Source organism: Rhinolophus sinicus, chromosome 8 (assembly GCF_057876585.1).
Source record: "Rhinolophus sinicus isolate RSI-liver-muscle chromosome 8, RSI-T2T, whole genome shotgun sequence".
NCBI classification, from domain to species: Eukaryota; Metazoa; Chordata; class Mammalia; order Chiroptera; family Rhinolophidae; genus Rhinolophus; species Rhinolophus sinicus.
The window spans coordinates 54,969,751-54,995,602 of record NC_142508.1 but is presented as its reverse complement, the minus strand read 5'-3'; the positions used below and the strand labels follow the sequence as shown (position 1 = coordinate 54,995,602).

Below are 25,852 nucleotides of genomic sequence, written 5' to 3'. Positions count from 1 at the left end.
GTTTGTGTGCAGGATTGGGGAATGCACAGGGGATCCGTTCCTGTGGCAGTGAAGGCAGCAGGGGGAGTTGGGCTGCGATGTAGTCACAAGTGCAGCCTCAGCCCGCTCCAAGGGGAGCTCCTGGGATGGCCCTGCAGAGCTGTCCTGAATTGAGGCCAGGAGGCAGGGCACTCTGACCAGTCACTGAATGCTGGATGCGACCTTGGCTGGGGCACTCTCTTTATCTGATGACAAGTCCTGGACAGGGAGAGGGGGGAAGTTGGGAGTTACTGGTTTCCTACCCTCCAGCAGCTGGGGAATCAGCGTCCCTGTCCTGGCTTGGGGTCATACCGTGCAGCACAGATCTATCTGCCCAGAATGGGGAGTGAGGGAGGGGCGTGGATGAGTGAGTGGAGTGGCGAGGTCTCAGCACAGGAGCTCAAGGAAGTTTTTCAGCCCCCTACCTTTACCTGGGGACTCAAGTGCTCCTATCAGGTGGGACTTTTGGAGCAAGTGGGCTTGTATGTCTCATGGCTCAGACTCTCATGCCCCTGGGCCCTGAGTTTGCTCTACTGGCCCCCAGGAACGTGTACTGGATCCCAGCCCTCAGTCTCTATTCCTGGATGTGAGAAAGGTTTTTTGGCCCTGTCTCTTCCTGGAAGTTCTGGGTTCCCGAGGGGACTCTGGCTTCTCCCTTGGTTCTAGATAAGTTCCACTCGGCCACCAGCTTGGCCAGACCCTCCCACTGCCTCGTCTTGCAGCACCAGCCCCCACCACTCCTCTCCCTTCATCGTGCTCTTCCTGGACACCCCAGGGGCTGGGTCAGAAAGGGGTCTCAGCCATCCTACTCACTTCTCTGCCTGGCCAGTCCCACCCAGCCTGCCAGAGGCCTTTTGTTCCTCTCAGCATCCCTCTGGGAAGCTCTTGGTGCCAACCCGGTAGTGGGGGTGGGGTAGGGAAGCATCTTGCATTTAAAAGGCATTAGGGAGGCTGTTAGAGAGGTCAGAAGCTGGAGTTGGGACACTTGGATGGCCAGGAGTCCCACTTGGTCATCTCCAGTGGCAGCTGCTGAATGTCACATGCTGCTTCCTTCTGGGTGGACTGGCAGAGGCTGAGGTGATAGCGTTGAGGAAACTGGGCCATTTTCTGTCCACTACCTGGGCAGGCTTTCTTCCTTGGCCATGCACAGCCCCTGACCAATCTGATGTCTCCAGAACACAGAAGAGTATTCTCTGCACTCCCCTCCACCATGCCCAGACCACCCTCTATCACTCTGCTGGACACTTGACCCTGCCACCACAAGGGACAGGATCTCATGCCTTTGACCCGCCCCCCCGAATCCCACCCCTCCCCACCATTCATGCTGTTCCCCGAGAGGCGACAGTCAAACGTGGTGGTTACGGGCAGACCCGGAGGCACACACTCATGAAGATCTCTGTGATGTAGCCAAATGACTGTATGTTTTGTGCTTTGATCCAGACCCAGGCTCTGTTGCCACTGAGCTCTGACCTTGAGTAGCGATCCCCCAGTGCCTCCCCGTCATTGCCTGTTCTGAACCCTGGGGGTCGGTAATGCGTACTGCGAGGGGTTAGGTAACATGATTGCCTGGATGGCACCCAGGGCAGCCTGGCTCATCGGAGGTGCTCAAATAAGGTTGGGTCCTTCCCCCTTCCCCTCTTTCACTTTCAGTGACCTCCCCTTGGTTTGAATCCCTGTGACATTTCATATCTGCAGAGGTTATCTGGTCATCTGACACCATCTTCTGCCCACAGTGCATGTCTGATGTGACTACGTCCATGGCCATTTCTGAAAGGTGGAGATCAGCCTTGTGCATCGAGCTGTCCCCCCGTCCCCCCCCCCCCGCCTTGAACTGGGTCTCTTGTTCTCAGTTAGTGCTCACTTAACAGCTGTTGGCAGGGTCTCCTCAGAGAGGGCCGCCTGAGGTGGTAGTTCATGGGAGTAGCCAAACCCTCCATTGTTGAAACCCTTCAGGGTTGACAGAGCTGGCGTTTCTCTTTTTTTTTGTAGCATCAGCCTCCGAGAGTTGAAGACTATCTTGCCCATGGTCAACTTCAAAGTGAGCAGTGCCAAGTTCCTCAAAGATAAGTTTGTGGTAAGTTTCACAGCGCGGCCTGGTGCTTTTGTGAACTCAGGGCTTCTTGTGCCTCTCACATGAAGTCCTCTACGTCTTTGAGCTCTGTTGAATGGTGCCCAAGGAAGTTCTTCACCTCCAGATTTGTCTGTTTCAGTCCTGACAAAGGGATCCTGTGAAGATCCTAGGACCACATTCTCAATCCTAGCAGAGGACGTCATTCAAGCAGACCATGTTTATGGAGCTGCTTGACTTGAGATATTTCTACCAGTCCAACTTTCCATCACCATCCTGTAGCCTATTTTCCTTCTAGTAATAGGAATAAATGTGTTTGTTTTGCAAAATATTTTGAAAGATTCCTCATGTAGGTTTCTAGGGAAGTGGCATTTTGTATGCTAGTTCTGAAAGGGTAGCTATCAGAGTTGTTTTGCCCTTTCTCTTGCACGCCACCTGTCAAGTCCTCCGACCCACCTCTCCCCTACCCATCCATCCTTCCATCCATCCATCTTCCCCTCCATCCATCCGTCTGTCCATCCATCTATCCATCCATCCTCCCATCTACCCTTCCTCACACCCACCCTTCCTCCCACCCACCCCCTCCTCCCACCCATCATTTAATGTGTTTATGTACTTGTATAATTAAGCTATTGGTAGATCTGGAGCAGGTAAAGTCACTCCAGGAGTGACGGGGTAGAGTAGGTCAGGTGGGGATTTTCCGAGTGGTGTAAGGATGGAGATGATGTAAAGGCACCCTCTCTGGGCCTCAGAGAGATACCAACTCTTGTCAAAAACCCAACAGCACTCCATCCCAGTAACCCCGGATGGAGGATTCACAAGCCCACGTTAATGGCAGCGACAGTCGTAGGATTCCTCAGCTGAAAAAGCTCATTCATTTTCGTACCAATGAGCTTCTGGAAGAGTTAACCCACTTTATGGTTTATGAAGCCATCTTTTGACCTGACCCCAACATTCCCACTTTTTGAATTCCCAATTCAAAAAGTCAAAAACAGAGAAGGGTGGGGATTGAAAGAAAAGAAGAGAGATGGGAGAAGTATATACCATTGAATACCATTTAATCAGAATTTTGTTCTTTATCTAGCCTTTACTGAACAGTCATTAGGTATATGTTATCTGGTTTGGTATCAGGGAAGTCCTAGAAAGGTAGTGGTATTCTCCCATTTTACAGGTGAAGAGACTGAGGTTCTGAAAGGGTCAAGTAAATTGCCTAAAGCCATTAAGCAAGTGAGGGGACAAGCCTTGACCAGAGTTGAGCTCTGTCTAATCTATAAAGGGTTGGTTAGTTTCCTTATGCTTTTAAAAACGGGGTATGTATGTACCCTACAAACATGTCTAGATTTGAAATTGTCTTCAGTGTCCCCCAAAGGCTCTTTGAATTCTGGTCGAGACTCTTCCCTTTTGGGGGTCAAGGGAAGGGTCTTACCTCATGGGGTCCCTGGTGGTTGTGTTCTCCAGGCAGATAAATTCGTAAACGTGTGGACAGTTTGGGTTTAGGGGAATGCCCGTTTGAGTTTAGCCAATGTTGTAGAAAAGCTGTTCTATTTCTATAACCAGGGTGGAGGCATTTTTGTGGTGGACACCAAAAATCGTGTGGTCACTTTTTTTTTTTTTATATATATATTTATAGGAAATAGGCGCACACAAAGATGAACTCAGCTTTGAACAATTCCATCTCTTCTATAAAAAACTTATGTTTGAGCAGCAAAAATCGGTAAGATGATTCTTGAACAAATGATCAAGTGATGTTTTTGTTTCCCCTGTGTTTCAAAGTCCAGCATGTTCCAAAGAAAACCAGAGAAGTGTTTGGTCTCCTTTCTAGTCATGGAAATATGAAGTGGGAATGACAGTGACATACCGTTTTCATCTGTTAGATTGACAAAAGTGTTTAAATATGATAGAGCTATGGGGAAAATGTGGGGAATTCAGCTAAGGTAGGGATGTGAATGGCTATAAGTCTGATTGGAATTTAATCTGAGTCTATTAAAGTAAAAAAGTTCAGCTAACTCAACTGGAAGGAAATGTATCAAATTATTAACAGTAACGATCTCTGGGGTGAGGGATTGTATGTGTGTGCCTTCTTTTTTATAATTTTACTCTTTTTTTATGAGAGTATATTTTTAAGATAATATGCTCTTGTAAATTTAAAATACATTTGGGCCTGACAGTGACATTTTGGGGACTCTGGTTTAGAGAAATTAAAGCACTGGGACCTAAGAATATATTACCAGCATGTTTATTGTAGCATTACTTATGTGGGCAAAACACCTGGGCACCATCTGAATGCCTCTCAGTAGAGGAATAGCTGGGTAAATTATGGTCCATCCATGCTATGCAGCATTTTACAGCTAATGAAGAATTCTGAGTCAGCTGTGTTTCTTTCGATCTAGAAGGATGTTCATGACATTTTGTGAGGAAAGCCATTCACGGAAGGAGCTAGGTCTGATGTTTTTATAAAAACAAAACAGAATACAATAATCTTCCTTTATACTATTTGCATTTTTTTTTTTAATGAGCAAGGAGAAAGGTTGGAAGAATGCACACCTCACGTTTAATATTGATTTTATGTGTGTCCGGGAGGGGTTTGGGAAGATGGGCAAGAGAGATAATTACATTTTTCTTTGCACACCTCCATTTCCTTTGACTTGTTCCAAGTAGTTTTATTACTTTTGCGGTAAAAAAAAGTCCCAGAGAACATAAAACTTAAAAAGTGGGGCATTTGGTGTAATACATAGAGCACAGTGCCTAGTGGATGCTGTTACTGTTGGAAAGAGCTTTGTGGGTGGCAAAGGTGGGTCCACAACAGAGCTGTAAGGGAGCAGAGAGTATGTGGGACTTGGAGCCATGTATCATCTGGTTTCTCCAATCAGCTGTGGGATCTTGGGTCAGCCACTGACCACTCCCAGCTTCAGTCATCTCCTCCGTGCAATGGGGGTGGTGATTCCTGCCTCACCCGCCTGAGGACTGAACAAGGGATTAGGGGTTGAGAGTGTATTAAGTATTGAGTGTGAACGTCACTAGAAGACAGTTATAATTGTCTCCTGCATGCAGGCCACAGGGTAAGGCCTCTTGATAGGTACCACTGGTCATGGGAGTTTAAATGTATCTGAGGTAGAGAAATGAGAGAAGCATTTCCTGTCCATTAGCTTGGGGAAAAATACATTATTTTATAGAGTAAAAAAATTCAATTACAGTGTGTTCACTTTTTCACATATATGATAACTAGTTCTTGGTTTGCCAAATAGAACAGAAAGATTGTAGGCTTTGGGAGTTCAAAGACCTGGATTCCAGCCCCAACTTGACTTCTAACTGAGCAAGTCATTTTGGCGAAAGCAGTCTTTTTCTTCCTCATAAAATGGTATTAAATCCGGTCATTGGTTATAAAGTTTAAAACTATATAGCTCCCCTCCCCTCTTTTATATGAAACCTTACAAAAAATAAACCTGCATAAAAGCTCATCAAAATACTTTTTAAGTTAAGAGCTGTAACTTTTATTTATAGTCAGTCCTTGAGAATAATGACAATGTTTTGATGGCAGTGTACCTGTGAAATCCAGAGTAGTGACAATTGCTGTCTTGTGCAGTTGACCAGGATTGAGAAAAGCTTGAGTCACTCAAGATAAGTAGTTGCAAATAACAGTTCTTATAATCGATTCCTTGAAATTTCAGGGTGTTGTCTCATCAGGCAGATGGCAGGCAAAACTTGTGAATAAGGTTTGCATAAGAGCTATTTTACCTGTCAGCACAGGTTAACCCATTGATTGGTCTCCACTGTGACAAAACTCCACAGAAGATATAGTTCAGCCTGCACTTTTCATTATGGTTCTTTTTAAGGCTAATGTGTATGTGTGTTTGAGAAGGAGAAAGGAAAGAAAGAAATTTGAGTCAGATTTCTGCAGAATTCCTGAATCCTCGGGTTACCCTAGATTGTTCAGTTTTTTGGGGAAAAAAGTCTGTACCAGAGGTTGCCCTTTGTGGCCAGAATACCACATTCAGCCTGCATTTGGTTGTATGTGGCCTATAGGTTTTTAAATTTTTATTTTTCTAATGAATTGCCTATACTTAAAACTTGGAGATTTCATATTAAGTTTCAGGTTTTTCGCTTCTCTTGAAAAAACAAAAAAATCGATATCTGGCTCTATGTGGGTCTTGAATTCCCCATGGTGACATCTGAGTAGAAAGGAAGCAACTTCCCTTTTCTCCCCTCACCCACTTCCCTTTTCTCATATGATTTTGTATAAATCCACCCTTAAATACTTTCACCTAATACCGTGAAATGTTAAGGATTTGATATTGTACCTGCTACCCAGCTGTCTACTGATTTATGTAGTCTACCTGGCCCTAAAAACTTTTTGGGTTGACAGTGTCTGAGCTCCACCATTGGATGGTATAACTGTCTAGTTTGGCCACAGCACATATTAATTCAGCAACTTGGAATTTGGATAACAAAGCCCCAAGCTCTATAGATAGTTACTGGCCATTTACTTGAGAAACTTCACTGCTCTTATGTAGGTAAATGCCCCCTTCCCCAACTGTTAGCATGTAATTTACTTTCTGAGTCTCAGAGAAAAGCATCAGTTGTGTGCTTTTAGGAGCTCAGCTGGATTTCTTGGACCCCATGGGGAGATACGGTTGTTTATGGTGATTGATAACCCCCAGATCTAAATCTAGGGCGTGGGTTCCTGCTCATGCATAGCTATAGGATTCCAACTTGAAGTTGCCAGCTCTTCTTTGTGCCTAACCACCTGCTTATGTTGCTGCTCTCAGAAGCTTCAGGGCTTCCAAATATTTGGCAGCTGCAGGATGATAAGAAATGTAATTCCATGCATGTCCCCCAGGTGAGGGGCTATACCTCTAACTAGGCTCTAATAACAATATTATGAATACAGATCATCGCTAACATTTCCTAAGTGTGAACTCTATGCTGGACACTGTGTGAGTGTTTGACATACATTTATACAAACCTGTGAGAAAGGTACTGTTATCATCTGCATTTTACAGATGAAGAAACTGAGGCCCAGAGCGGTTAATTGCTGGAGGTCATGCAGCTAGTAAGCAGCAGAGCGAGGGTTTGAGTTCTCCTTTGCCCACCTTCAGTGCCCAGCCATTGATGTTCATTTTTAAAACGTCTGTATTAAAGGGAAATTTCAAACATATACCAGTAGAGATCATAGTATGACAAACCCCCATGTAGCCATCAGCCAGCTTTAGCAGTCATCAACCCATGGCCATCTTATTTCATCGGTGCCCTCACCCACTTCCCTTTTCTCATATGATTTTGTATAAATCCTCCCTTAAATACTTTCACCTAATACCCTGCAATGTTAAGGATTTGGTATGTAGCAGTGAGGATATAGGAAAGTCAGTGTGTTCGCTGGTGGGGGTGCCGGTCGGGACAACTGTTTTGAGAGCCACTTGTGGAATCTACCACAGTTCATGCGCACACCCCATATCCATGTGTTTTCCCATCTAGGAATCTACCCAACAGAAATACTGAAGTGGGCAAAGGTAGATACAATGCCATTTTTTATAACACTCGATATATAATAGCAGGAAATCAATAATATACTATATATTATGGAATACAGTGTGGATTTTCAAAGTAAAGGCAGGACTGTTTGAGGTTGTAGAATAATATATAGAGCTTGAAACAACAGCAAAAAGTTATGATAAAAGATAATTAGACTAATGTCCGTAAAACAAATTCTAGAAGGAAACCTATGAAATTATTAGGAGTGATTGCTTCTCAGGAATGAGATTATGAAAGAGGTGAGGAAGACATCTGCCTTTTGCTTCCTAAGCTTTAGTTCTATTTAAATGTTTACCAGTCACACAAATAACGATGATACTTTTTCAACAGAAAAAAAAAATCTGTTCAGTTGCTGAAATGCGTCACACAAATTACAGTGATCATTTTTTCACCTCCCCCCCAAACCTGTTTATTTGCATTAAGTGGCTTGACTTTTCTAAAGTTCTTATTTGTGCGTGTTTGCCTTCTATTTTCTATTTCAGATTCTTGATGAATTCAAAAAAGATTCCTCCGTGTTCATTTTGGGGTGAGGCTTCTCTTCTGGATTGTTGTTGTTCAGGGTGGTTGTGCCAGGCATTGGTGCCCTTCTGAGTCCTCCCAGCCCAGCCAGCTGGCTCCAGGAAGGCCATCTGTGTGGGGTGAGGGTGGGGGTCCCCCTATCAGGGGGTTGGCCATGCTGAGCTTGTGGCATGGATAAACACGAACAGTAGCAACAGGTTTTGTAGAGTGTTGGGAGGGTGGCCCAGAAGGTTCCATGGAGAAGTCTGCATGCTTCAGGACCTTTATTGTGCTCCTAATTCCCCATGTGAGGGGATTTCATTATGAAGTGTTCTGTTTCCCGAGCCTAAGTGCCTGGGAGAAAGGTTTGCCACAGAGTTAAACACTTAGAACACGATTGGCGACATGCTGACCTGGGCCAGCTTTTCGGAACCAGCCCTCACTGATGTGGACATTCCAGAAATTTTTTCCTCTGTTGCTTTGTAAACCAGACTCCAAAATATATATAAAACAAACCTGATTTTTACATAGTATTTTAATGAAAAGATTAGTGTTAGACCATGAAGCTGGTTAGCAAAGAAGGTTAGAAATACACTCATAATGAAATACAATCGACATTTAGGCCCTGAGTGTTTATTAAGGGAAGAAAGCTTATAGCATGTTTATCTGCTATATTTTAAAAAGCTCTCTCTCCCCACCCCTCTCCAAGTGCTCAGGGAAAAGTACACATTCCCTTGGACAGCTGTGCTTTATAGAATGTACTTTCCATAGAAACCAGGGTTGCTTGTGCCTGCTAGTGAGGTCCCGGTTTTTTGATATCCACGAACATTCTCTCTACAAGGCCATCTGTCAGCAAGCTGCTGGCCCAGGTAGAGTCTCCTTTTATTCTGAGTGCAGGATTCCCTGGTCTCTAATGGAAAATTCTCCCAACAGGGGGCCTCTGTTCATTCCATGGCCCAGGTCTTACATGTTCCAGCTGGTTCTCCCCATCCTCTCAGAGTATGTGGGGCTTTATCCGGCCCCCACTCCTGCTTCAGAGCACTTGATGGCTCAGCAAACACTGGATTGTGGCTTCCGAGGAGACCCTCTGATGTGGCCCAGTGACTTCTCCAGCTCCCTCTAAATGCTGTCCACATCCAGCCCTACCAAAGCATTTTCTAGGCCCATGCACGTTCGCGCTGTTCTTCCTTCCCCTCTCCCACATCTTCAGCAGTACCACCACTTGGGAGCAGCTGAGGGCAGAGTCTAGAGCCTGCCCTCCGAGGCCCTGGCATTCTCTGCATCTTTGTAGGTCAGGGATGTCGCCTAGGTCACATTTGTCTTCCCGTTGGCCAGCCTGCACCTGGCACTGTGGAGGGACTTGGCAGCGTGTCCAGGTGGCAGGCTGCCTGGTTTGCCAGCCTGCTGACTAGGATTACCTCTGGACTGTGGAAATGTGTCCCTGTCTAAACACCCTCTGTTTCCCTGAGGACAGCAACACTGACCGGCCTGACGCCTCTGCTGTTCACCTGCACGACTTCCAGCGGTTTCTCTTACATGAGCAGCAGGTGAGAGAACAACAGGGGGGCGGGGTCTGCAGGGAGCTGCCTGGACAGTTTCTTACCTTCTCACCACCTACCTTCACCTGGCCGTCTGTTGTCATGAAACCGTTGTAGTTTCCCCGTGCAACGCCACTTTGGTGTCTTAGACTCTGGGATGAGAACAGCCTCACATTAGCTCCTTTCCAAGGCATAGATTGAGCAAAGGTAAGAGTGAGAGGAATCCAAGGCGGAGTCCTTGGAGTGAGGGCCTGCGGGCAGGTGTGTCGTCACCTGGCTGGCTTCTGCTCCTCCTGGTTCAGTTTAGGTGTCACTTCCCCAGGAAGTCGCCCTTGAGCCTGATGAAGGATGTGACTAAGGTGGGTGAGCCTGCCCGGTCCTCTGGGGGATACAATAGCACAGGTGTCCTTAAGCTGATGACACGTGGGAAGTCTCCAGGTGTTTGCATACGGGCTCCAAGCTGGTGGCAGAGCCTAAGGAGGTCTGTGTTGGGCAGTGGTTTTCCCCTGGGTGGTTTTGCCCCCGAGGGCAATGTGTGGAGATAGGTGTGGTTGCCACGGTGGGGCAGGGGGTGCTAATAGCATGTGACAGGTAGAAGCCAAGGATGCTGCTCCATATCCTAAAATGCACAGGTCAGCCCTCCCACAGCAAGGAATTGCCCGACCCCAAATGTCGTAGTGTCCAAGCTGAGAAACTGAGTTAGACTGAGATAAGTCTGAGATCCTCTTACTAGCTGTGCAACCTTGGGTGGGTAGCTTGACCTTTCTGTACCCCATTCTCTATAAATGGGGGTGAGAGCCCCGCCTCTCAGAATTGTAGTGGCCAGAGAAGATTGTAGTGATCTTTGTATGTATGTATATGTATTCTACATGCATAGTCACATACATATGTAATGTTTTATTGATATCACTGGAGTCTCATTTACAGTTTTTCTCTTTATTTTTTTTTAATAGACTATTTTTAAAGCAGTTTTAGGTTCATAACTCTATTCAATTCATTAAAAAAACCTTTGTATTGCTGAGCATTTCAAACATGTGCAAAAGTAGACAGGCTGGTGTAATGAACTCACTCAGATTTAAAAATTATGACCATTTTGCCAATTTTATTGCATCTATTCTCCATTTCTACATCTCCATGTCTCCATTCCCTTTCCCTCGTCTTCATTTCTTTGCTGGAAAATTGTAAAGAAAACCACAGACAATGTTATCATTTCACGTGTAATATGTCAGTGTGTCTCTCTTATGAAATGGGTTTCTTTTAAAAAAACAACAACATAACCATAACGCTCCTATTATACCGTATACAAGCGACACTGCTTTCTTAACGTCATCCAATACACAGCCTGTGTTCAGATTTCTTTGATTGTGGAGAAAATAATGAACAGAGACACACAGTTTGTGCGAGGCCAGCCGCACGGAGGGCTCAGGCAATAGTGGTAGCTACTGTAATGTGATAAATGACAACCAAGGACATTGAGGTGTCATGCTTTCCCCATGTGGAGGTTGAATGCGAGTAATCACTGAGCTTCCACTGAGGAGAAGTCAAATGAAGGGGGCTAACTGAACTCTGTTGGGCACAACTACATGCTAGGTACTGTGCTGCCAGTACAGTGAGGCAGAGAGAGAGGCGTATGGTTTTTCCTTTTTCACCATGCTCTTCCTTGCATTGATTTATGCAATTTTGTAGGGAGCTATTGAAGTGTTAAAAAACTTACATGGTCCAAAGCTTTTCTGAAAGAAAGGGTTTATCGGAGCCATATGCTAGCCAGAAAAGGACCAGGTCCGGGGGCATGCAGTCTGCACCACCAGCCCCAGGGCTAGATGGAGAGGACAAACATGCCATTGTCCTGGGGTTGCCTTTTTTTTTTTTTTTTTTTTTTAATTTAAATAGTGTGGGGAAGAAAGACATAAGCTGTTTTGAAAGAATTTACATTGGCTATAGATAAAGGGGGTGTGTATGCGTGGATGAAGGTGAAGCAGGGCTAGTTCCGGGATAGATGCAGGGTCTGTAAGGAAGAAGTGTTTGCTCCTTTGGACTGGTGGTGGGTGACAGGCCAGAAAGTTCATGCGTAAGCAAGAAGCTGAGGCGCCTGGTGGTCGGTGGCGCCTGGCGATTCTCTTTAGATAATCGTGGAAGTATGTAGCCACCTGGAAGTTAATTCAACATTTCAACTCAGGAATGTAAGCAGTCTTTTGTTGATTTTGCCCTGCAGTTGTTAACTGATTAACCTCTCTTGTCCCTTCCTTCCACCTTCTAGTCTGCGGTAATTTAATGTAGGGCATCTCAGAAATTTCTTCTTGTCAGAAGTTAAATGGCTAACCTCCTGGAGACAAGTAGCCTTATATCCTAGAATTTACCACCTAGTGCCAGTTAATTTTATTGCAGGGGAGAATGACAGGCTTTTCCCACCCGAGCCCTTTTGCTGGGTTGCCCTCAGAGATCAGGGATACAGGCCAGAGCAAAGCATAGAAGCTCTTCACATGCGAGACAGCCTGTGAGCATCTGTGTGAGTGCAATAGGAATGATGGACATGATGTCAAGGATGGGAACCCTGAGCTATCAGTCTGGGTGACCCTTAATGTCCCATGTGCCTGGTGCTCTGTGGGATGTTGGCATGAAGCAGAGTTTATCATCTAGGACATTTGTTTGGGGTGATGGGTGCTCACATATACCCTGTTTCCCCGAAAATAAGATCTAGCCGGGCAATCAGCTTGAATGTGTCTTTTGGAGCAAAAATTAATATAAGACTCAGTATTATATTATATTATATTATATTAGACCCGGTCTTATTTTACTATAATTTTTGGAGCAAAAATTAATATAAGACCCAGTCTTATTTTACTATAAATATAAGATCCAGTCTTATATAAGATCCAAATATAAGATCCGGGTCTTATATCAATTTTTGCTCCAAAAGGTGCATTAGAGCTGATTGTCTGGCTAGGTCTTATTTTCGGGGAAACACGGTAGAATAATCACTGCAGCACTTGGTGTCCAAATTAGTACAAGCTTTTTAGAAAGCACTTTGGCAATATGCAATTAAAATGAAAACTTTGCAAAAAGGTTTATGTACTTTGATTAAATAATTGCCCTCCTAGGAACTTATCCTACAGAAATCATGGCAGCATTTTTAAGAAATGAAACCTTGAAACTAATCTAAATTTCCATTAGGGGACTGGTTAACTGTGCGCCAGTCCAGCCCTGGGTAGATGGGTGACACTGTAGAAAGGGAGTTAAAAAGAAGACCCGAGAACTAATGTGCCTGGGTTAGTCTAGGCTCATTGTTAGGTCAAGGTATTTAATGACTTGAAGCCTCAGTTTCCCCATTTATATAACATGGAAAATTATATGTAACTCCTGGGATTGTGTGAGCTCAAAATGAGCCACTACGTGAAAAAGATATAGCACAGAGCCTAGCATATGGTCCGTGCCCAGTGCTAACTGCCATCACCATTTATTACTCCTTTCATTGTTAATCTAGATGCCTAGCACAGTACCCTATACCAAGTAGGTTCATTTTTTAACCTCCAGACCATTTGTATTTTAAACTCCTTTAGGCAAAAGATTTCTTATTCACAGCCAACTAGTTCCAGGTTATATCAGCTAAATACACATGCTTTCTGTGCGAAATCTTTGTAGAAGGAAGGAGGAAGCTGCTGGCCTTTTGAGGACATCTAGGCCTGGCAAGGCCTTTGCATTAAATATCCTATAATTTGAGTTTCATGTTTCAATATTCAAAAACACCTCTATTCAAATGAACTGACTGTTCCCCACTCTCCTACCTATTTTGTGTCCCTTATCCAGGTGGATTTGTAAGAATCAACAGCAAGGCTCATTGTTGATTTGTACCCACATGCCAGGGAGGCCATTTCTTCGCCACCTCATTTGTATCTGTCCTTAAGCTTTTCTTTGTTTCATACGTTCTGGTCTGACCCTTCCCACCCAACCACACACACGTATCTGGTAGCACATTTGCTTTGATTCTTAAAAGTAGAAGTTTTAGACTCTTTGGAACCCAGACAGCATTAGTCAAAGTTGAGTCTGTGGGTCCTGTTTCATCCTTCTGTCTGATGAATACTTGGGGTTTTAGGGTTTGGAGAGGAAAACAGTAGTTACTTTTATAATGTGCGTTCTCACAGAAGCTCTGTGCGTGGCTATTATTACTCCCATGCAATGGATGCGGGGGCACAGGGAGGGTAGATGACTTGCCCAGGATCAGCCAGGCAAGTAACCCGGGTGGTCTGACCTAACGTTTTTGCCTGTCCTCTTTTTGGTGACTTCTTGTTCTCTTTGTCATTCTAAGGAGCTTTGGGCTCAGGATCTGAACAAAGTCCGTGAGCGGATGACAAAGTTTATTGATGACACGATGAGGGAAACTGCCGAGCCCTTCTTATTTGTCGATGAGGTGAGTGGGCTCCTGGTGACAAGTTAGTCAAGGGCTCGTTTTCTTCCAGGTAATGAATTACTGCAGCCTTTCCTTTTTCTCATCCTTCTCTCTTGATTTTGTTGCCTGGGTGTGTTCTTTGATTTAGCCACTAGAGGGCGAGTAGAGCCCAGGAGTGCGTTATAAGCCCAACAAATTCAAAGGTTTATGGGGTACTTTCGAGCTGTGAAAAGGGTTGCATTTGGCCCGGAGTGAGGCAGCAGGGGAGGTGAGACTGAGGGAGAACAGGAAGCTCCTATCCCTTGTAAGATTGTTCCCAGGAAGCAGAATGTTACCCCTGTGCCACTCAATCTTCTGCCTTTTTTAAAAAAAGGGGTCAGGAATTGGGATATGAAATTTCCTGCCTTTTAGATGTTATGATGCTGTCAGTGTTTTGTTTCTCAATTGGCTGGTGGGTTCACAAATGTTCAGGGTATTATTGTGCCTTAAAACTTACATAAGGCGAGCATATACTCTTGTAGAAACATATTTTAGGATACACGTTAAAAGGGAAACCATTGTATAGGTCAATGAAACATGTCAATACAGCCTGTTGCTGTCTGAGTTTCTGCATTGAAAATTTGGGTAAGGGAGACCTAGAGACCATCAGTTGAGTGAACATATCAGAGATACCATTTCTCCGTGTTGGCACAGACCCGAAAGAACCAGATACCACCCATCCTTATCTTCACCACGGTATCTCGTCTTTGTGTTTGTGACTCTCCTAGTTCCTCACGTATCTGTTTTCACGGGAGAACAGCATTTGGGATGAAAAGTATGATGTGGTGGACATGCAGGAAATGAACAATCCCTTGTCTCATTACTGGATCTCCTCATCACACAACACGTGAGTTTGGCCACCAGCCCGGGATGGGTCGCGGATGAAGGGGAATATGGCGGGCGTTCGATGGCGCTGCTCTGGCAAAGCATGTGGGAAGGGGATGGAGTGCCGGGCCACGCTGCTGAGACTGGAATATGCACACACTTCTGGAAGGGGTCGGGGATAGCAGCTCTTTTGCCCAGTTGGCATTGCTATACTAATAATATTGCTATAATCCTTTTCTTGTGGCCCTAAAAAGTCAATCAGCAAAGCTCGTTTTCATGGTTTGGGCATCTCATAGTAGCCATGGCAAAGCAATTGAATTCTCATTGAACTGGTATTTACTGAGTGTCTACCCTGTGCTTGCTGGGTACTGGGGATATGGCAGTGAATAGAGCAGAACAGAACAGCCCTGTTCTCATGTGCATGGAGGGGAATCTTGATGATGGACAGGAGTTGGTGAGAGGAGAACAGGTGGCCAAGCAAGATAAAGGATTTCAGACAGAGGAATGGCATGTGCCAAGGTCCAGGGGCAGGAGGAACTGAGAGGGGTCTGTTAAGACTAGACTGTGGAATTCCGGGGCGTGGGTGTGAGTGCCAGGAGAGGAGGCTAGCAGGGTCAGCTTGAGTGGAATCTTTGAGTGATGGGAAGCACAGTGGGAGCCACTGATGGCTTTTACGCCAGAGAGCAATATGCTCAAATTTACATCTTTGGAAGATTATCCTGATTACGAAAAATGACAATAGACTGGAAGAGAGAAATGGTGTTACACTCAAGTTCCAATATTAAGTCTGCCTTGTAAGGTGAGAGGGTGAAGGCTTTGGATCATGGGCACCTAGACTGCTGTAGATTGATGGTTTCCTAAGTATCATTCCACGCAGGAGTTGGAGAGAAGGCCCTTAAGCTTATCTCCAGGCATTTTGGAAGTTAGAGTCTTTTTCAGGGGCAAATTGATTATGTATTTTTATGTCTGGTGGACATAGTTCATAGCATAGTAAATTACACTAATAGATGTTGATCATTTAGTCCCATCTTTGCCCTGTTTAGACTGAGGGCCAGTGGGTACCAAGCGGGGATCTTTAATTTATTATCTGCTATTAGTCTCACTCTTGACACCCTTTGACCAAGTTCTCCTCAAAAGAACACATGGTCTCGACCCTACACTTGGATTACCAAGGTGGTTATTCACATCCTGCGATCATGGCCTGAGTCTAAGGCATGGCCACCTGCTGGCAGGTGTCTGGCCTAAATCCTAACCATGGGTCTTTCTAGACAGGAAGAACTCAGGCCTTTGGGAGCTTGGGATGAGAAGCTCCCCAGGGACTCCCTGAGGTGCAGGCCCTCCTCTTCTCCTTCAGGTACCTCACAGGTGACCAGCTGCGGAGCGAGTCATCTCCAGAAGCATATATCCGCTGTCTGCGCATGGGCTGTCGCTGCATTGAGTGTGAGTAGCCTTTTCCGGGTGGAGATAACACCTACAGTGAACTGAGGGTAGCCTTGTACCGTGTTTCCCTGAAAATAAGACCTAGCCAGATGGTCAGCTCTAATGCGTCTTTTGGAGCAAAAATTAATATAAGACCCTGTATTATATTTTATATTATATTATATTATATTATATTATATTATATTATATTATATATTATGTTTATGTTTTATTTTATGTTACATTATATTTATATTTTATATTATATTATATTATATTATATTATATTATATTATATTACCTGGTCTTATAGTAAAACAAGACCTGGTCTTATATTAATTTTTGCTCCAAAAGACGCATTAGAGCTGATGGGCTGGTTAGGTCTTATTTTCGGGGAAACACAGTAGTTACTTGATACTTTTCTTTTTTTTTCCTTTTCTTTTTCTTTTTTTTTTTTTTTTCTTTTCTTAAAGACCTTAATAGTGGGGATGGGTGGGACAGGGCAAGGGAGTAACCAGGTACCCGTAGCATCTGGGGTAAGGGATGTGGCCATCAAGACAAGGAGTGATATTGAACCTGCTGGGTTGGAGCCACAAACTGTTAGGCGGTAATTCTGGGCCTCTAGAAAGGGTCCTGGTAACAATGGAAGCCAGTAGCAAAGATGGCTTTACTGTCCTTCTGTCCTCCCTCAGTTTCTTTCTGGGCTGTTTTTAGAGGAAGGCCAATAAATGCCCTTCGTGTTTTAGCAGCTAGCCCAGCCATGGATGCCATCCTCACTGTTCTTGTCGTGGTTGCTCACAGACACCCCAGTGCAGGTGATTCCAGGAACCTGGACATGCCCAGAAGCCAGTTGCTTCCTCCCTTCTCCTCACCTCTTATTCCCCAGCCTGACCCAGCCACTGGAGGCTCATAGGTGTACTGGGCTGAAAAAAGGCACAAACCACGGAATTAGGCTCCAATGTTATAAAAAAAAATAATAAAAATTCATCGTGGCATCAAACTCTAACAACAGTTATTCCTACAGACTGTTGCCTCATTTATACTTTCTCCCCCATGGGAAACAGCAAATGTGAGAGAATTAAGTTTGAAACTGTTAGTTCCTGTTACCTCTGAGGGATGACGATCTAGGGAATGTTTACCTTCTACACAATCTAGTTGTTTGAGTATTTTATTATGAACATTTAAGAATAACATTTCACATTGCTGTGTATTATTTCCACTAGCAAAAAAAGCAAGCCAAGGTTTAGACAAGTAAAATCGGAAAGTAAAATACCCATAAATGTCTTTTTAGAAAAGAAATATTTAAAATAGTTTGTTAGGGAAAAATGTATTACATTGCAAAGGGACCTTTAATTAAACAACCAAAATCTTCCCGTAACCACACAAGTAACATATGTACACAGATAACACATATCCTCATGTGGGTGGCCCCTGAGTATAATGATTGATTTGGCCTCCATGTTCTAGTAACTGAGCTGGCCTGGGGGTCAGGGCTGATCTAGTGGCTGGCCGGGCAGCGTGTCTGCCATCAGTGGACTTGCGAGGTGGGGCGTGACGGACAGGTGATGAGGCAGCACGTTTCTCCCATCAGTGGACTGCTGGGATGGGCCGGATGGGAAGCCCATCATCTATCACGGCTGGACACGGACCACGAAGATCAAGTTTGATGACGTCGTGCAGGCCATCAAAGATCATGCCTTTGTCACCTCAAGGTCAGTTGTCTGATTTCCAGGTGGTTGACCTTTAAAGGGAAGGGAGCTAAGGTTGAGCAGAGAGTCAGACAGATCCGAATCTTGCCCCCTCCCTGCCGCTCCCCCCCACTGCACCCTCCCCCCACACGCAGAGACACAAACCAGCTGGGCTCCATCTTGACCAAAGTCACTGCCAAGAAGTCCTTCCTCGGCTGAGTGCTGGTGCCCCCTACAAAGCCAGTAGCACATGTCACTTCCTGGTTTGAGAGCCTGGAGGAGGCCGGCGCTGGGAAGCCATGAGCCTGTACCCCTTAATGAGCCGACCTGCCCCTCTGCCAGGCAGGCACAGATGGGCTGCCGGGCCCCCTTGCTGAGCCACCGGCCTCTGCCGTCCACAGCTTCCCAGTGATCCTGTCCATCGAGGAGCATTGCAGCGTGGAGCAGCAGCGCTACATGGCCAGAGTGTTCAAGGAGGTGTTCGGTGACTTGCTGCTGACGAAGCCCACGGAGGCCAGTGCTGACCAGCTGCCCTCACCCAGCCAGTTGCGGGAGAAGATCATCATCAAGGTAGGCGACCTTGGGCCGCTGTCATTCACCCAGGAGAGCCATTGGCTCAGGGCACGGACTCCAGGTCCCATTGCCTGGGCTCATACCGCTCTGCTTACTAATCCGTGACCCCGGCCAAGATCATTTAACCTCTTGGTGGCTCTGTGTTCTGGGAGGGGGTTGGATATAACAATAGAACCTACATGGGTAGTGTGCTGTGAGCATAATGTGAAAGGATGTGTGCAAGTGCTCACCACTGTGCCTGTCCCATAGCACGTTCTATGTAAGTATTAACTCATGATTGTTCATTCTTTTGGCAAGCCTCCACCGTGCCCCTCTCTGAATCCCGTGCGAGGTGTTGGGGGTGTTCCCGTGACCCAGGCACTAGTCTTGCCCTCAGGAGCTCCCAGTCTAGTGTGGGAGATGGACTGGAGGTTGGCAGCTGCCCAAAAAAGCTGCATTCACCTTTGGCACGTGGTGTACCAAGTGCTGTGGGGAGAGATGAGTGATTGCTGTGCCCAAGTTCTTGCCAAGAGTGGCAGGGATGCCGCGGAGCAGGCACAGTTAGTTCTTGCCAAGAGTGGCAGGGATGCCGCGGAGCAGGGTGACATTTGGGTGTTTGTATTACGAGGATAAAGACAGTGGCTTAAAGCATATGAGTTCATTTTTTTCCTCATCTGAGGGAGAGTGTTCTAGAAGCTTTGAGCTCTGGCCCCACAAGGTTATCCAGGGACCCTGGGTCCTGTTCTACAATCTCCTAGGGAAAGGGTTTCAGTTGGGGTTCTGCAGCTCTCCAAAGAATCCACAGATAAAATTTAGGAGGGGTGGTGTGTGAACTTTGGGGAGAAAATGTTGCCTCTATTTTTATTAACCTGTAAGTAAAATTTTAACATTTTCTTCTGTTATGAATATTGGCAACAAGCCACGTGGGGCTTTGTCATCAGCAGAAATCATGCATATTTTCATGTCACACTTACAGTTATTGCAAATATGTCAGAATAATGTTGTACTCATCACCATTTTGAAATTATGGTAGTTATTAGATCTGCCTCTAGATCTTACATAAGATATTATAAAGAAAGAACATCTTTAGTATGTTGCAAATATTTTTATTCAATATCTTAATAATTGTACTTCAATAGAATTCGTTTCTCTTATACTTTTATGCATTATAAATATTATTCTGAGAAAGGGGTCCACAGCCTTCCTCAGACTTCAAGGGGTGGGGTGGGGAGTGTATGTGCCCCTGGTGTATGTGGTGAAGGCTCTGCTCTAGGGCACCGTCCTGGGGTGTGTGGTAGAGCTCCAGCTCACAGAAAGGGGAATGTGAGGGGGTCCAGGGCCAGCGATTTCTAGTAAACAAGTGAATGTCAGTTGTACACGTCCCAGCCTGTCCTGTTCTGTGTGAGAACTTAGTCTAATGCCCACACCACCTGCAAGGGAGGCTGGGATGTGAAGTCTCTAGTAGGGCAGCCATTAGTGGAAGGAGCTGGATGGATTTTGTTGACAACTAGCAGGCTGAGATGGAAGGATGGACAGGTGTTTACTAGGCAGATTTTGTCATGGGTCACCAAGATATACTGGGAACAATCCCCTATGTGCCAGGAGGTCATGGTCTAGTGGGGAGACAGACCCATCAACAGAGAAGCACGCAACAGTGTGTGTGTGTGGCGGGGGGCGGGGCGGGGGGGACGGGGCGGGGCAGGGGCTTTGGCTAAGGCCCATTCAGAGGAGGGGACATTGGTGCCTTCGGGGCTAAAAGCACCAGCATATTTGGAGAATTTGGCCAAGATTCTGGGACAGTTTTCACTTGAGACGCCAAGGGAAGCATCCAGCATGGGAAAGGCAGGACAAATGACAGAGGAAGCTGGGCCCCGTCTTCTCAGGCATTTGGTCAATGAGTCTTCAGGGGACCTCATTGCATTTCTCTGTTCCCAGCGCATCTGTCACTTCCCTCTGTTTCTGTTAGGACAGCTCTCTGTGTGTCCCCATTTTAGGGTATAAAGGTTCCTTTTAAAGCACTCATTGCCCCACTGGTGGTACTTCATGGCTCATCCCTCTCTATTTCAGGGAAAGGGGGTAGAGACAGCATTTGTGATAAAACCAGTGCGTGCCATGCGCTGGTACTGGGCTAGGCATGGTTGTAAGTATTTTCTTATTCAATCTCATCAAAACCCTGCAAAACTTACCCAGGCCCCTCACCCACTTTACAGATGTGGACACTGAGGTCGAGAGGTTGAATGACTCAGCTGAGATTACACAGTTAGTTCTTGCCAAAGAAATAATTAAAGGCTGTTCAAAATGGAGCACTTTCTGTCATGCTTTACCTTTTACAGGCATCTTACATGCCCTTTGGCTTACAGGATCCTTTAGAGGTGTCATTATCCCCAGTTTATGCAGGGAGTTACTGAGACTGAGAGATTGTCACGTGGCCAAGGTCACACAGCCAATAAGGTGATAGGCTTTGAATTTAAACCCAGGTCTGACTCTCAATCCCGAGCTCCTTCCACCAGGTCACCACAACCTGGGATGTATAAATGCTTGTCTAGGTGGTCAGTACTCACCGAGGTGAGTGTGTGGTAGTCATCACCTTAGTCATACCGATGAGAAACGTGAGGTTCGGAAGTGTGGCCACCTACTCAGGGTTACACAGCTGATAAAGTAGCAGCAGTGCTGTTTGCACCCAGGTCTTCTTACTCTACATCCTCAGTTTGCCTTCTGCTGCCCAGCCTATTCTGTGCCCACTGGACTGTGATCCTGTCTTTCCCTCTGTGTCCTGGAGAATGTCGGGGACACAGGTGGTCTCATTGATTCACCAAGGACTTATCGCATACTTACTGTCTGCTGAGCTAGCACAGGAGATTCAACAGGAAATGAAACCAAGTCCCAGGGAACTTTTAATCATTTCTAATGGTCCTCATGGGACTTAACATTCTAGCAGGGAAGACAGCAGACAAACAGAGACATGGAAAGATATAGGACTAAGAGCATGAAAAATAACTACAAGGGCTAGAGAGTGAAGAGATGGGAAAGGGAAGGTGGGCTATTTTCAGATCAATAGTTGAGGAAAGCTCCTCCAAGGAGGTGACACTGAGCACAGAGCTGAATGTCGTGAGAAAGGAGCCAGGCAGAGAGAACAGACAGTGCAAAGGCCCTGAGGTAGGATGCTGCAGGTGCATGCTTGCTGGCTGGCTCCTGCCAATGGATGTTTGCTGGCTCAGAGATCCTAAACCTGGGTCTCGAGAGAGGCAGGCTATGTGTATTTTTTTTTCCCCTCAGCATAAGAAGCTGGGCCCCCGAGGCGACATAGATGTCAACATGGAGGACAAGAAAGAGGAGCAGAAGCAGCAGGGTGAACTGTATATGTGGGATTCCATCGATCAGGTGGGTCTTTTTGCTCCTCCTCTTACAGCCTTGCATGTATCCAAGGACGGCTGGAGGGCTCTGAGAATATTCCTGTCTTACTCCCGTTTGGACCCACATGAATTTATCATTATAATGAAACTTTATTTTTCTTTCATATTTTTAATGTTTTATTTTGAAATAATGTTGTATTCAATACGGCACATGACGTATTTACACACACACACACTCACACACACACAGAATTCCCATATACCCTTTACCTAGAGTCTCCAAATAATAACATCCTACATAATCAGAGCATAATTATTGTAACCAGGAAGTTAACATTGGATCTTATTACAATATCACCAGTTTGTGTACTAATGTGCTTTCTGTGGTCATGGATCCAACTCGGGTTGCAACAATGCATTTAGTTGTCCTAACTCCTTAGTGTCTTCCAATCTAGGACAGTTCCTTTGGAAATCTTATTTTTTTGGTGAGAATAAGGCATTTTGAGTGCTAACACCATTTCTTATATTCCTTAAACTAACAGGCAAATCCATTTGAGTATATTTTCACATGTCTATAATATCCTAGAAATAAACATTAAAAATGGTTAAAATTTAAATAAAGAATTAAGTCACAATTAAATATTGAAGAAAGGGTCTCTAGACAAACTGGCTGAGAAATCCTGAAAGTCTTAAAAAGTAGAAGAAATAGAAAAAGGCAGTCATAAGGACACACACAAAAAAATCCCATCATTCATAAAAGGCTTCAATTAAATATGAAATAGAAATTTGATATTAAGTCATATCTACCCTTAGGTACATTGAATAAAAAAAATCCTGAAAATGCCAAGAGAACCCCAAAATAAATAGATATTTTAAAAGAAACATCTCAAAGAGGATCAAATTCTGTGAAACCACTGTAAATGTCTGTGGAAGTTGTTAAGGCGAGCCCCCAGGGAATGCTGGGTGATGCCAGGTGGGGGCCCTGGGCTCCAGATTTGATGGAGCAGAGACTTTGGGGAAGAGCTAATGCTGGTTTTGCTTTCTAGAAATGGACTCGGCACTACTGTGCCATCGCGGATGCCAAGCTGTCTTTCAGTGATGACATCGAACAGACGATGGAAGAGGAACTGCCCCAGGTGGAGACCTCCTAGACTGTTCCTCTCATCCTGTGGCCACCAGGCCTGGACGTTTTCAGCCCAAGGAGTTGCCTCTTTGGGTACCAAGGCCTGCCTGGCTCTTCTCTGATTGGCTGGCTGGGCCAGGGGCTTAACCAATGAGGTTCCAGGGTCTTTCCTGCTCTCCGAAGGGCCTGAAGGGCCTGTGCTCCCTAGGGAGGATGGGGACATTTGGATGTTCTGTCCAGCCCCACACCCTGGCCTGGTCCCTGGCTTTGCTGCCCTCTCCCCTTGGGCTGTTAGCCCTCGTTGGTAGTGTTTCTTGAGTATAGCCTCCAGGGCATTATGGCCCTCAGACTTCCTTTGCAATAGAGTTGAGGGCTGAACTGGTAACTCCTCACCCCATCCATGTCTCAGGCTTCTGGAGGCTACTGCAGATGGGGGCTGTCAGGAGTAAGTGGCAGGCAGCAGTAGCATGGGAAGCTGTCTTCTCAGACCTCTTGAGGTGAGGGCAGGCTGAGGCCAGCCTCTGTCTGTATCTAGCCCTCCGAGTAAGCATGTAAAGAGGGACCAGTCAGGTGTTGCTGGGTTTCTTGTCCAGGTTTTCAGAAACCCCTCTTCTCTTTGTTGTCCAGGATACCCCTCCCACAGAGCTGCATTTTGGAGAGAAGTGGTTCCATAAGAAGGTGGAGAAGAGGATAAGTGCCGAGAAGCTGCTGCAGGAATACTGCAATGAAACAGGGGGCAAGGATGGGACCTTCTTGGTGCGGGAGAGCGAGAGGTTCCCCAATGACTACACCCTGTCCTTCTGGTAATGGCCCTCTGCCTTGGGCATGCCCACATTCCCCTCACAGCTGGCCAGATGGGAAGCTGGGTGGCAAGTGGTGGGAGCTCAGGTCAGACTCAGGCAGGCCTGAACTGGAACCCCGGACTTCATTGAGTGAGCTGTATGGGGCAGGACTTGGGTGAGATGGGTGAGGCCCAAAAAACTTAGTAATCAAGATTAGTGATGTTTCAACACAATGTTTAAAAAAATCAGAAGTTATACAAAAAAATTTATGATGAACAAAATATCAACATTTTAAATAAAGACAGGATCTGACCCTGCACTTACTATGATGTGACCTCCACTCACCTCTCCTGAATTCCGGTCCTGGATCAGGTCGTATGACTCTGGGCGATTCACTCAACCTCCTGGATTCTCCATCTCCTCATCTCTAAAGTACAGATTCTAAAGGCAGCCTTATGGAGCTGTCATGATCTTTCTCACTCCATTCATTCTTCCATCCATCCATCCATCCACCATCCATCCATCCATCCATCCCATCCATCCATCCATCCCATCCATCCATCCATCCATCCCATCCATCCATCCCATCCATCCATCCCATCCATCCATCCATCCATCCATCCATCCATCCATCCCATCCATCCATCCATCCATCCATCCCATCCATCCATCCATCCATCCATCCATCCATCCATCCATCCATCCATGCTTTCATTCATTAAAAGATACTTATGGAGTGCTTGCTCTGTGGTAGGTACTGTGAGTTAGCAGTGACCAGACAGACAGGGGCCTTGTCCTGATGGAGACTAGAGTTTGGTGGGGAAGATGGACAATGAAAAAGTACTCATGCAAATGATACATAATTGTATTTGGATAAGTGCAATGAGAAAAATGCAAGATGTTATGCAAGTCTGTTAGAGGGATCTAAGGTAATGTTGGGGAAGGGACGACTTCCTGAAAGAAGTGGCTTTAAGATGAAACCTGAAGGATAAAAATTATAACACCGTACGAGTAATTGTGGTAACACATGCTTACTATGTGCCAGGCGGCACAATTTGTGTGTGATCTCGTTCAATCTTCAGGACAACTCCATGAGGCAGATACTGTTATTATCCTTGTTTGGCCACTAAGATAATAAGAGAAGACAGGTCGTCTTCAAGGTCACTAGCTTGTAAGTGGCACAGTCAGGATTCGAACCTAGGTCACTTGGCTCCAAAGTAGAAGTTATGTAGGTAAAAGGGAGCAAGTGGGTGGAGGAAGTCAGTAGAATGTCCCAGAATCCAGGCCAAAGGGTCAACTTGTGCTAAAGCCCCGGGCCTGTTGTATCAGCAAAGGGACGCCTGTGTGGTCACACCTAGTGTCTACCTCTTGGGATCCCTGGCTGCAATTCTGGCCCTGGCCTGTGTTCTCTGATAACGCAGGGTGCAGAAAGGGTCAGCTGGCCTGACTTGGGAACTGATGTTGTCCCTCTCCCCGCAGGCGGTCCAACCGGGTTCAGCACTGCCGGATCCGCTCCACCATGGAGGGCGGGACCCTGAAGTACTACCTGACTGACAACCTCATGTTCACCAGCATCTATGCCCTCATCCAGCACTACCGTGAGACGCACCTGCGCTGTGCCGACTTCGAGCTCCGGCTCACTGACCCTGTGCCCAACCCCAACCCCCATGAATCAAAGCCGTACGTGAACCTGGGCTCTTGGGGCAGCAGATCTCAGGCGGCAACTCCATGGGTTTGGTGGAATGCAGACACCCTTGCAGACTGTGTTCACCAATCTGAAAAGCCAGTCTCATGGGTGTGCTGAGACCCAAATTCCCATGTGGCTCACCACCTGGGCCCTCCGGGGTCTCTTAAAGTTCCCAGGGTGGCCACAGTTCCAAATACCTGCTCTCCTTTGCTTTTGTCCACTTTCTCTTTTCTCTCCCTTCCTTTCTGCTATTTTATCTTCATATTCCTGCGTTCCTGGGCCTTGATTTTCCGAGGTTAATTTTGCCCTGGTGATACCTTTCTGCTCGTCAAAGCTTATTCCTGTTCTG

General features: G+C 45.9%; 1 protein-coding gene across 1 annotated transcript in view; it reads left to right on the top strand.

The window, feature by feature from the left end:
- The window catches only part of PLCG2 (phospholipase C gamma 2), a 139,849-nt gene that overhangs the window by 64,415 nt on the left and 49,582 nt on the right, over positions 1-25,852 (top strand). The window contains exons 6-18 of the mRNA XM_019743719.3: positions 2,008-2,092; positions 3,717-3,800; positions 8,098-8,141; positions 9,588-9,660; positions 13,955-14,056; positions 14,803-14,921; positions 16,254-16,339; positions 17,910-18,030; positions 18,408-18,576; positions 21,835-21,939; positions 22,958-23,047; positions 23,662-23,837; positions 25,296-25,496. Of these exons, the coding sequence (XP_019599278.1) occupies positions 2,008-2,092; positions 3,717-3,800; positions 8,098-8,141; positions 9,588-9,660; positions 13,955-14,056; positions 14,803-14,921; positions 16,254-16,339; positions 17,910-18,030; positions 18,408-18,576; positions 21,835-21,939; positions 22,958-23,047; positions 23,662-23,837; positions 25,296-25,496 (1,455 nt within the window). The remainder of the gene's footprint in view (positions 1-2,007; positions 2,093-3,716; positions 3,801-8,097; positions 8,142-9,587; positions 9,661-13,954; positions 14,057-14,802; positions 14,922-16,253; positions 16,340-17,909; positions 18,031-18,407; positions 18,577-21,834; positions 21,940-22,957; positions 23,048-23,661; positions 23,838-25,295; positions 25,497-25,852) is intronic.